Source organism: Tyto alba, unplaced genomic scaffold (assembly GCF_018691265.1).
Source record: "Tyto alba isolate M040663 unplaced genomic scaffold, T.alba_DEE_v4.0 Super-Scaffold_2, whole genome shotgun sequence".
NCBI lineage: Eukaryota > Metazoa > Chordata > Aves > Strigiformes > Tytonidae > Tyto > Tyto alba.
Window position 1 is genome coordinate 31,130,469 of NW_024881282.1, and position 12,609 is coordinate 31,143,077.

Here is a 12,609-nt window from a genome sequence, read left to right on the forward strand (position 1 = left end):
TATCAATCTGAAGGGTGACATGTAAATCTGAACAAGACAAACAGGTTCTCTTAACACACAGAACTAATGGACTCCAGCAAAGTTTTCAAAACATGTACCTTGTACTGCTGGCAAGAGATGTGGTTCCTCTCCTAGTCACCAGGGAGAGTACTACTCAGTAAGTGACAAACTGCCTGCTGTTAGCAAGTACCCCATCACTTTTCAATAAAAGGCACGAAAGTGATCCTGACAGTTAGACTGCTTCAAGGTGAATTACTAAGTGGGATTTTAGCTAGCACTTCATTGTTGCAACAAGTATTCTAGGTATTTCATGGAAAGGGCACATAGGACAGGTCAGCAGAACAGCCTACACCATGAGGGACAGAACATGTTCTGCCACTGTGCAGCCATCTACTTGGAGAAGAAAGTTACAAGGAGTCTTGTGGTTAAGGTATTAAGGCAAGACATAAGCAACCCTGGTCCACTCCGCAAAATTCTCCCCCACGCAGGCATTAGACGGCAACTCAGGACCTGAGTGAAAACACAGTGGAGCTGCAGGAATCATTTTAATGAACTTCAATGGCTTTTGGATCAACCTGCAGGATACTGTACGCAAGTGCACATCTCTATCTGCACAGTAAGCATCATGCTTCCTTAGCGGTGGCTGGTCATAAGCCAGATGTAGCTCAGAAGCAGTAAAAATATCTAAATATTATGCTGTATTGAGTTAATATATTCGAGCTGTTGAGCAAGGCTTAGTTCAGGTCCAATACTACATTAACAGGGTTTCTGGATTTAAAACAGCTGCCAGGAAGCACAAAGAGGGTAAATATGCACTTCTGTGCATAGGCATGCTTCTCTTGGCCTCAGTTTCCCATCTGTGGCAGGAAGACAGCAGCATTTTTGTCTTCACAGGCCTGTTGTGGCAAGAAGTGCATTAAAAGACTGCTGGGACTCATCTGCCAGAAACGGTAAAGAAGTATCTGGAGACTCTTAAAACTATAGTCTGCTTAGACAATAACCAGTAGGAAAAGACACAATATATTTGGACTTCTAGTGTCTGGAGAGTTTTATGTTAATGAAGAAGGACAGAAAATTAAAGCTTGAAAATCTCATTTGTCTATCTTATGAATCATCTGTGCAGGGGAGGTAAAAATGTCAGTCTTGTAAGAGAAACCTCATGAGTAAATCTCCATTCCTCTCTTCCATGTTTCCACCAGAACAATTCAACAAATGATGACTACAGGCACAATATCTTTCCCCTGCTTTTTCCCACATCTCACCCCCCTTCCTCTTCTTACCTTCCTCAATCCATGGAGCAGTGGTTGAATCACTTCTTTGCAACGCCCTACTCACCTGGTCAGCCAGTGAAGTGGAGAGCATGCTCATTAACTCCCGCTCCGCCGTGAGTCTCCACATCTGCTCCCATTTCATCTTCCGTAACTTATCAAGAAGCAGCAAGATAACCCCTGAAGGAAAACACAGTGCAGAGAGCAAGAGAAGCCATGATGTCACATGCCAGTCAAGGGCCATCCTGTCTATATGCTCTCTCAGCAGTTAAAACAAGGACACGAGCTGCAATCTATCAGTGGAAACTACAGACCTTACCCTGTGCTAACACAGGAGGTTGGCTAAAAAAAGCTTCAGGTTTCAAGATGTCACTAAGAAAATCTTTCCTGAACCCCTGAGGCTACAGTGAAGAAATGGAGAGATGGCATACAGACGAATACTAGGTTATACAGGCAGAAGTAGCCAAAGAGGAGTGAAACTGGGAAGAGACACAAGAGAAGGGTATTGCATTCGTAGTAGTCTACTTAACTGATAAAGCTTGATTTCATTATGACATGATTAGCATTGGGATTATTCCTTATAAAATGAACCAGTACAGGTGATTCACATGATGGGAGGTTAACTCCACCCAAAGGTCATAATCATTCCAAAGACAATTAGACAATATCCCATAAGGAAGAAAAAGGAACCTCTTAACACTCAGAAGTGACCTTCCCCACCCCTTATTCTGAAAAGCTGCAGGCTGCAAGAGGATAGTCTGTCAAGTCATTGTCCACTAGGGAAAGCGTAGAAGCAATCCCGATTTATTTAGTATGACTCCATTTCTGCCATCTTCACTGTGAACAGAAATCTGCTTCTTTAACTTCTATCTGGCCTGAAATCAAGATTATGCTGAGACAAAGAGAATTTTGTCACTCATATAAAACATTTTACTCAATGTATGTGGGGTGAAATCTGGCCCTTAATACTTACAGCATAGGATGTAATACATACACTGCATAAGGTGAAACTGAAGCCCTTGCTCCACCTATTATCAGTGCTGGTTACAACCTAGGATTTGAGAGTGCCTGCCACTAAGGCAGCAAGTGTTCCTAAAGCAACTTCCGCGGATGAGAAAGTTACACTCGAAGGTGGGAAAAGAGATATCTCCACATGCATTGTTATTCCTCAGTTGCTTTTTGTCTCGACAAAATCCCTAGTGTAGAAGAAAGGAAAACAGCAGAAGCAATGAAGCTGCATTGAAGTATCAGCAAAACCCTTCCTACAGCATCGCAGAAAATTTTAGTCAAAAAATTAATTTGGAAAGACTTAGATAAGAGAACTGTCATGGGGAAGGAACGCAAACTGAAGGACCATAAAGGAAGAGTACTGATAAACAGCAGCCTAGCAGGCTGACAGAAAATACCTAGTAAGAGCAATGATAGATTCTGTGTTATTTCACATCTTCATTAGTGGAAGGGGGAAGTGAACAGCATAGTAATGACATCTGCAAAGTGACATTAAATAAGAGGTCTTACAAAAAAATATCATGGTAACTGTAGAGAAACATAACAGCTACACAGAAGAATATGAAATGGCAGAAAGCAGGCACTGGGGAAAGCTGCCTGAGGGAGTCTAAGATGATAAAGCCAAAAGTAATGAGAATAAGAAAGGAAATGTAGTCTGAATACTTAAGAAAAATTCTACCGGAAACTGTTGTGATGAGATAACCTAAAAATGGCAGATAAAATGCTTTATTTCACTAGTCTTTAAAAATCAGACTACACAAAGATTAGAAAATATACCTGGAAAAATCCTGCACTGGCTGGGAGAAAACAAAGGTGGTTCCAGTTCATTCCTATCTTCAGTTTCTACGACATGGCAAAATTTCTTTCTAGTAAAACCTGGCACTGCCATGAATAGAAAGAAAACCTCTTCTGGCAGTGAATTTTGTGGCCTATTTTATTTCTGTTTTCCATTTCAGTCCATCTGGTTCCTAAGGATGCTGGAACCTGTACTGGAGGGATCCCCTTTCATTTTCAGTCAACCTTTCTGCTTCCAGCTGTTGGGTTGGAAAGGGACGTACTGTCACAACATGCTACAACGTATTTCTGCCAGTGTGTTTGTCTTCTCTCCAGCACACCTGAAGCCTATCTGGAGTGTGTAGTGTGTGTGCATTAGCTTCTAAGAGAGCCATTGTGCGTGGTCTGAAATTCTAGATCAGTGTGAAGCAGGTTTCTTGTGCTACAGCAATAAACTGGGTGGGATAAGGTCCTCTCTGGTAGTGGATTTTTTCCAGCTGGCAAGAACTATCAGCTTTGTTTCAATAGTGAAATACAACTGAGAAAATTCTTTATTAAGAAAAATAAAGAATAATTTTAAGATTCGGTTAATAGTTTTTTTGTAATTTATAGTCAATAAAACAATTTTTCTTAACTTCTTCAAGCCTCCAGTCTGAGGAGGAAAAGGGGGAATGTTTTAATATGTGCAGTATTCTCCAATTTTTTGTCTTCCACTCTTATGCTAGCAGCAGATTATGGCATTGCAGCTAAAGAGATTATGCTGTCTTGAGGGGTTATCGTGGTAGCAGCTGAGAGTAAAAGAGGCAGATGGGGTGGAAAACTAGAATGTATATGTGAGAAAGGATGTATTAAATTGTGATACAGTCATAGCTATTGGAAATACTCACAAGCTGTTAAGGTTCCATCATCAAGACTAATTTTGATGCGATTTTGATTTTAATTCATCTACAGGCTTGGGTTTAACACAGCCTCTGTTCAGGGCTTCTCGCACTGTGGAATTCTAATTTATTGCTGCTGTAAAAATAACTACGGGAGAATATTTATGGTAAGTTCAAATATTTACTCATTGGTATTAGTGAGAATAAGAGATTTCTACTAAAAGGAGAATTTAATACTCTTCCTCTAATTAGTGTTATTTAGTGCAAAGGCATGTGTGTTGGGAACTTTTAAATAGTTCACGCAGAGGAAAAATTAGCTTTTCTTCAGAACATAGCACTTCAGTTTTACTTATATATTGTTTTGTTACCAAAAGAAAACATAACAAATGAACTAACTCCAACCTGCACAATTAGTCTGCAGGCAAAGTGTCTGAAATAAGGAAAGGGAAATATTTGCCTCGGGAGCCCCTTCCCTCGGAGTCAAATTGACTGCAGTCTCAGACTAAATTCAAGATGACATACAACTGAACATAAGGGGAAAAGGGACCTACTCTCAGCTGCTATGCTAGGGGAGGAAGAGACTGGAAAAAAAAAATAATCAAAGGAATATTCTATGAACATCTGGCCCCAGGCAGTGGGACTCCTCATCTTTTGATGAGTGTGGCATTCTCCTGCCCTAACCTACCTGTGAATAACAAAGGCAGAGCTTGGCAGCAAATAAACAAAAAAAGTGGCAACCCAAATGTCTCATGAGTATTAAACAAATTATGATCTGCCACAGAACACCCTATTTTCCTTATCCTGAGGAATTAGTTCAGGCATACACAAAGATGCAAATATCTCAAAGAGCTTTTGGAAAAATAATGCTTTATTATTAAATCTGTAGAACACATCCTAGTCTAGTTTTTACTTGAATGGTATTTTTCTCCCCCTGCTTGATGAGACTTTGCTTGAACTACCAAAATCTGTCAGATTCTGAATTGCTCGAACAAACAAACAAAGGAGCTTCTCCAAAATGTAATTTCAGGATACATGCAAAAAGTCTCAAACTTCAGTTGGGAAATACTGCAGATTATTTTTTGGCACATTTTAAAAACCAACTTATTCTAAAATAGCATTTTTCACCTTAAAATGGATACAAATTAAAAATCTTATTGAAAATGGTTACAAAACCTGAAAAGGAAAATGTTTCATTCTGGATCTAACAAAACCATAGGGGTCACCTGAACCTTTTGTCCTTTTCCAATTTTTTGATTCAATCCAAATAAAATTTTTTCTCTTTCCAATGTTTTGACTAAGCAATGGTTTCAATAGATGCTTCAAGCCACCTCAGAAAAAGAATTTTTTTTTTTTTTTGGTTAATCTGCTCCAGAACAAAATATTTAATTTCATTTTTCTGAATAGTAAATTTAAAGTTTGCAGAAATGGCAGCAATTTTCCTTGTAATGCTACCAAGCATCATCACCTCTTGCTTCAGGATGATTTCAGACGGACTATGGCTTTTCCTGAAATTCAGAAAGGAATATATAGTAGAGCTGGAAGTAATAAACAACGTTTTAAGACAGAACGGAATCACTTACAGAAGTTATAGTGAGACTGGACAAGCTTTCAAACTCAATGAATTTATTACAATGGCCCTTTTAAAGTGACTGAAAAAATACTCGGTGCTGTGGGGGAAAAAACGTAGCTACTAAGAGATAATTTTCTGTAAGCATTACCTTGCCTGTTTCTTTTCAGGGGGAACAGGATGCTTTTTGTGAGCTGTTGAGGCAATGCCGTATTATGTGAGCATCATCTCAGAGCTTATACTTGTCAGGTTTTTAAAAATTCTTCTCAAAACTAAGCTTATAACAGTGAATCATCTAGACAGATAGCAAGTAGATACCATTACAATATCTGAAAAAGACAAGGCAAGACATACTTCAAAATATATTATAAAGCAATAGTGAGTTTTAAAAAAATTACTGGGATTTTGCAATACCTAACCAGCACACCAAAGCCCACACACTAAACCACTGAGTTTTAGATGCTGTAAGAAATAATGTTAAATAGGGCTGACATGGAGATTTGCTGCAATAAATAACTGACCCAGGGATTTAAGGCATTACAAACAACAGTAAGTTACCACGTTTTGTGAAACAGATTTAGCACCAAGAAGTTGAGTTCAGTTTTAGGCACTCTGGAAGGGACTTGTAGCTCTGCTATCCTAACCAAGTGCCATGATAGTGTTGACGGCTTCGTACTCTAGCAAATACCTATGCATGTTCTTTTAATTCCAGTTTCTTGTACCTAAAATCAATGGAAGTGGTCACAGTTTGTAATGCTAGGGATGCAACTGTGCTTTTGCTGGATCAGGGCCCAAATGACCAGTTTTGCTAAGGACTGCATTTGGAATCCACTGGGCCACACCTCCCCACCACTGACTGTGGCTTCTGCTTTCCACCCGTACTACCAAGAACAAATAGAAAAACACAGATATGTGGCTGTTAAGGAATAAAAAATTGAATTAGAGCTGCAATTCCACAACAAGCCACTGCACGCATTTTTAAATCTTCATTTTAAGTCTTCGTGTGGATGAAAATCACTGCATTTATTTCACTTGATTTATAGACCATCTAACTGCTGCTCATAATTTGACTAGCTGTATCGTTAGGATAATAAAACCATACCTTATGTCTATACCTTTTTACACAGTACGACCAAAAGACTGTCATTCTAACACATTTTTGGAGTATCCTGATACATCATTTAACTATGAACTTACATGCACCAGCCTTTTTCTCCCCAAAAGCCTTTCACAGAGTAAAACAAACCCTAATAAAAACTTGCAAGGATGCAAAATGTGTTAATTGAGAATAAACAAAACCTCCACATTTGAACTTTTCTCTGAGAAAACCAAACAGGGATGAGAAGCTGTTTTAAAATGGGAAGTGGGTGTCCCTCTGGGCATGGTGAGAGAATGCAATAGCTCTTGTTTTCTCTGCACATGTATTGAAAGCGAAGCTGTGATAGAGTGCATTTTGACATGTAGTACAGTCACTCTTTTGGGAGCCTGGTTCCTCTTGAAGCATTATAAACATTTTGTTTACACTTCCTGATAACCATTTAATGAAATGGAACACATTTATTTTCTTTGTTCTCCTTTTCAGAAGTATGCTGTTTCTCCTTAGGCAGTATTAGGATGAAGGATATGCTTGAGCATGATTCTAACTTCTTACAGAGCAGCTGAATATAGCTCAGAATTTTCTAGTTTTCTAATTGTTTCTTTATCGTTTAGATGTTGTTCTTCCTGAACAATTTGAAGAAAGATAGATGTGCTTTGCATCTTTCTTTAATGACTTCCATTTCTGGGGGAATTTCTCCAAATTCTTAAAGCCCCAAAGGCTTCAACAGGAAAATTACCTTGATTTGGGAGTCTAAATGTTCTACAGGAGAGGAGTCATGAACCATAAGACTTTTAGGAAGCCTTTGGAGGAGAACCTCTGCTACTTGAAGACCATCCTTCTAATTAATGCTCTTCCCTCCTATCTTCCAGAATCTCGTGAAGAGAAGTAACAACCTTTCGAGTATCTCAGAGGTCAGCAAACTGTCTGTAGACCTGGTGGAATTGGCCTTCTTTTACATAGATCCCAAGCAGTGTAAAACCATACACTTTCCTGCCCAAACTGCTGATAAAATTTTCCTTTTTTCTTATAGCCTTTGCATTCTGTGTCCCTTGTGAGCATACGGAGTACAGAGTTTACATTTTAAAGGCAGTGGAAAGCAAATGTTCCAGGGACTTCTCACTTGGTAAACTAGGGAGATGGCTTCCAGGTGGGAAAAAAAAAAAAATCATCCCACAAGAGGTAAATCATTGAATTCTCCTGAAATTCAAAAGACTGGGTAAGATTTTCCTCAGAAGTTTTAAATCTCATGTAACATATCCTAACTTCAGACCAGCAAACGGAGAGAGGAGGAAAGTTTCAGCTTCTTGGCTGAAAGAGACAATGACCAGCCTAAATGGAGCAGACTCAAAGACGTGTCTCACATCACTGCCATGCATATGTATCACCCAACAGTTACTCACTGCGCATCTCCGTGTATGTCTGGAAGTCATGATGGAGGTGCCAAAAGCTGACACTAACAAAAAGATGGTCAGGTACACATCTTATCATAAAGCACTTTGAAACGTGAGACTTAAAAAGAAACATGACATGGGGGAAATGTGGAAAATTTCTACAAAGTTTTAAAGAACTTTTCCTCTCTTCAGTATGAAAAATGTAGTATGTTTTTAACATGGCAGGTTATCTGTGATTTCATTTGCCTGGGTGCTTAGGTGACTTCAGTCAAGAGGAAAACAAAGTCCCAGTTAAATACATATTTTAGTGATAAAATCAGGAAGGATAATTTTTAGCTCTTGCATAACAGAGACCATAGGATTTTTTACAATCAATTTGTGCTTTAACTAGAGCATAACTTCAAGAAAAACATTCAGTCTTGATTTAAAAATTTACAATAATGGGTAATCTATCACAAACCTTGATAAGTTATTCCAATGCATAATTACCCTGATGAAGGATACTTCCCTTATTTCTAATTTGAACATGTCTTTGAACTTGCAGTCATTTGATCTTGTTGAACCTTTGCTAAATTGGCAAACCCTCTATTAAGAAATGTTATTTTCTTCTGCAGATACTAATAAGCTATGATTAAACTGTCCCTTGAATTGCTCCCAGATATGCTCCTGGAGCCACTTTTCCTAACTTTATGGGAAATTTTCCAGTATTTTCTTTGAACTTTGTTAATTTTTAAGTACTCATCTTTGACCTGTGGAGACTGGACCTTGACAAGTAGCTTAATCTACATTTTAAAATATATCCACTCCAAGACATGATCCCTAGCACCCAGATCAAGGACTACGGAATGTTTGTACACACACTGTTCAGGGTCTAGCTCTTTATTGAGCAGGCTGGCCACAGTCATCATACACAGTACTTGTCTCTGAGGGCCTAGTTTGTGTTCCTTCAGTTTTCAGACATAAGAATTATTTTCTTTGCATTTCTCAGTGTCCAACATTATGAGAGCGGCATGTTACAATTTTCTAGGTTGGCAGATTTTTAGCACAGAACTGAGGGTCTATGTTGGGTGCGCTGGAGAATGTCATCAGGACATGTGGGAGTATTAGTGTTAAGACTACTGGTGCTGTGCTGAAGGACTGAAAAGAGGTGCCAGATTGTAGTTCTATCCATGCTACCTTCCAGAAATACTTCCTGAAGTGAACTATCAACAAATGACACTTTTTTTTTTTTTTCTTGACAAAAGACAGGTTGCTCCCTGAGAAAGACAGAGTCCCAACTAATTTCTGTGCCCTGTGAATGATCAGGGAGTCAAGAGCAAAGAATGAACTAGAGAGCTAAGTTATCTGGCAGTGTAGACATCTGGTATGTCAGGAGTAAAAAGCCTACCTGCAATACAAAAGAAATATATCTCCTGTACTCATACTTGAAATGTCCCTGTTTATACATCCAATGATCACACAGAGTATTCTGAAAACCGTATTAAACTTGGAGTTCATGTTCATCTGATTATCAATCCTGGAGTGATTCTCATGAATCTCTTCATTCCTTCTGAGTGTACAATTTTACATGTCAGTGCCTCAAAACACAGAAGTGCAAGTAAGTGTCACAATTCTATATCAAGCCATAGTAACTGGACTTTGGCTGGGAATCACAGCATAGTACAGAGTGTACAGAGTTACTGTGCAGGAGGTCCAGTCATTGAATTTCCCTTTCCAGGCATGTTTGGAAAAAGGGATTGCTCAAAGCTTGTTTTGATGGATAAAAACTGAGGAGGTTTGCTGGAATTTGCTGAATATTTGCCCTGATGAAAGCAAGTATGTCTTCCAAAACTAATCTATTTTGGACTCTCCATCAAAGAATCACCCACCTTTAAAAGAAAAAAATCTGTTTCTTTATCCTCAGCACCCGTAAATCAGCTTAGGTCTATTTAATACAAGAGTCAGACATTTATATCAGATCTGGATTGTATCCATGATACCTACGTTTTTTATCTATGTTTTTTTTCTTCCTCAGAAAGCAGCAAAAATTGAAAGGTAACAGGGACCACTGCTTTAAGTTATGTGGTTTTTTTTTGGTTTTGGTCCTGTCAAAAACATCATACTTACTAGGGGTCGAAACATCATCAGTTTTACAAGGTTTCCACTTTGGACTATGTGAAGAGGTAAAATGCACCCTGCAGAGGTGTTAATTATTTTGGCTGGCTTCTCATATTAACAGTAGTCCACAAGGCTAATTGAAGGGATGGACACAATGAGTAAGAACCTGTCATAGCTTTTCTTGGTCTGATGTTCAGCCAATGCCCTAGCAACAGAGGATGAAATGTGGCTCATGGGCTGAACAGCCTCTCAGATATTTCTTTACAGTTGGATAACAACAAGGTTTGGCGTTTTGCATTCAGAAGCAACCAGACAACGTTTTTTTCCCCCTCTTAATGGGCAGTTTATTGACTGGATGATATTCAGGAGGAACAGAACATTCTAAGAAATGGATTTGGGGAAGGAAAGTGGCAGAACAGAATGAACAAGCCTGAAAATTAACCATAGCATTTTTTTAAAAAAACAGGAAACACAATGTACGTTAATGCAATGATTTCACCCAAAGGTCAGCTGCAGGTAAATCCTTCCTCCACGAACATTTCTATTCTAGTAACAGAAAGACAGGATTAGGTTCACAACAGAAATACAGGGATGCATTTGTCTAAGGAGAAAAAGTGTGTGGAGCTGTTTAGCACGATCATATAGTCAAACGGAGGTACAGTTTGGATAAGTGGACTACAAGGTACCTGCGAACTAAATTGGACTGCCAAGGACAAAGGGTTGTGTTCAGCAATAAAACATTCAGATGGTGGCCAGTTACAGGTGGTATTCCACAGGAGTTCATACTTGGCCTGATACTGTTTAACATCCTGATTAATGAGCTGGAGATAAGATAGAGTGCATCCTCAGCAGTGTCACACACGACACCAAATTGGGGTCTGTGGCCAATACCCTGGGGTTAGGGCTGCTATTCAGAGGGAACGTGAAAGGCTGGACAAGTAGGCTAAGAGAAAGCTCATAAAGTTCAATGAAAAGTCCTGCACGGAACTATTCCTGAATGGATGGTACGGGCTGGAAGACAAGTGGATAGAAAGGAGCTTTTCAGGAAAAGTCCTAGGGGGCCTGGTGGACAGCACGTTGAACATGAGCCAGCAGTGTAACCTTATGGCAAAGGAGGCCAACCACATCCTAGGCTATATTAGCCCCTTAGGTCAAGGGAAGTGATTATTACTCTTTACTCAGCGCTTTAAGACCACATCTGAAGTACTGTTTTGGATTCCTCAGTCAAATAAAGACATTGATGGAGTAAGAGCAACCAAAGTGGTCAGAGGCCTAGAGAACACGTATGAGGAGAAGCTGAGAAAATTGGGCTTGTTCAGCCTGGAGAAGAGAAGGCCAAGGTGATCTCTTATTGCTGCCTACAACTACTTGCCAGAGACAAATTCTTCTAAGAGATGCACAGAGGCAGAATGAGAGGTAACTGATACAAATTTCAGCAAAGGCAATTCTAATTACGTATTAGGAACGTTTACATTTATTTTTTACTTTTCTTACCAAGACAGTAGCCAAATGCAGGAACAGGCTGCCTTGAGAGGTATCCCTGGAGATACTAAAAAACTCAGTTGGAAAAGGCCCTGAGCAACCTGAGTTGGTTTTCAGTGGGAAGAGGACCAGAAGACCTCTGGAGACTCTTTCTGACCTGAACTGCCAATAAATCTATGATACTATTTGGGAAAGCTTCTCTTTTCACTGTCTTTGCTAAGGGCTTGGGAACAACCATGTAAAAACTGTCTGTATATATAGGCTGTTGCAGTGCTCCCCTCCTCCCCTGAGCTCAGTTCAACAAAGACAGGTGGAGAAGGGAGAGTTAAGGAGCTACAGCAAGAACAATTAAAGTCAGAATGTAGCTGAACATAGAGACAGAAGAAAGACATTGGAGAAAGGAAAGAATTGAGCTGATGCTTCCGAGATCTCATTGTCCACTCAATTTTGCAGATTCTTCCTTCTCAAAAGTCTCTGGATTTTTTTTCAAAGGGGAAAGGTTTGTCCTGAACCTAGCTTGCCTTAACGCTAAAATGATTAAAGCACAGTGATTTCTATAGCCAACAGCACCAAAGAGAGTAATCTGACTATGATCAAATCCAACTGCTTTTTGTTGGCACTCTCTTAGAGATGACAGCTTTGACACAAGGGTGTAGAAAGACATCTTAGTTACTCTGCTACTTTCTGTGATAGGCACCAGGCTACCTGTTAAAAGTCCAAAGATGGAGTCCAACTGTGATGCCTCTTTCTTTGCTTTGGGACTATGGCTAAAACCTCTGTTTCTGTATCTACAAAAAGGATCTGTCTTTACACAATCACTTTTATGAGCACAATGAGAAACTGGAAAGTGAACTTGCACTTCAGAAGAAAAATGACTGGTTTTACTATTACTATGCATTTGTCTGGGGTTCTCTTGTCATATAATAGAAGTTTTTGTTCTCATTTTAGGCACCTGGATGCCTCTACTAAGCTTTTATGTGCAAGTCTTTCATCTAAATTTAACCTGCTAATGATGGTCCATTTACAATAAAGAGAGGGCATTTCA

General features: G+C 39.3%; 1 protein-coding gene across 3 annotated transcripts in view; it reads right to left on the bottom strand.

Moving 5' to 3' along the window:
* The window catches only part of LARGE1 (LARGE xylosyl- and glucuronyltransferase 1), a 303,034-nt gene that overhangs the window by 54,582 nt on the left and 235,843 nt on the right, over nt 1-12,609 (bottom strand). For all 3 annotated transcript variants that reach the window (XM_042791992.1, XM_042791993.1, XM_042791991.1), the window contains one exon: nt 1,336-1,448. In XM_042791992.1, coding sequence (XP_042647926.1) covers nt 1,336-1,448 — 113 coding nt within the window. The remainder of the gene's footprint in view (nt 1-1,335; nt 1,449-12,609) is intronic.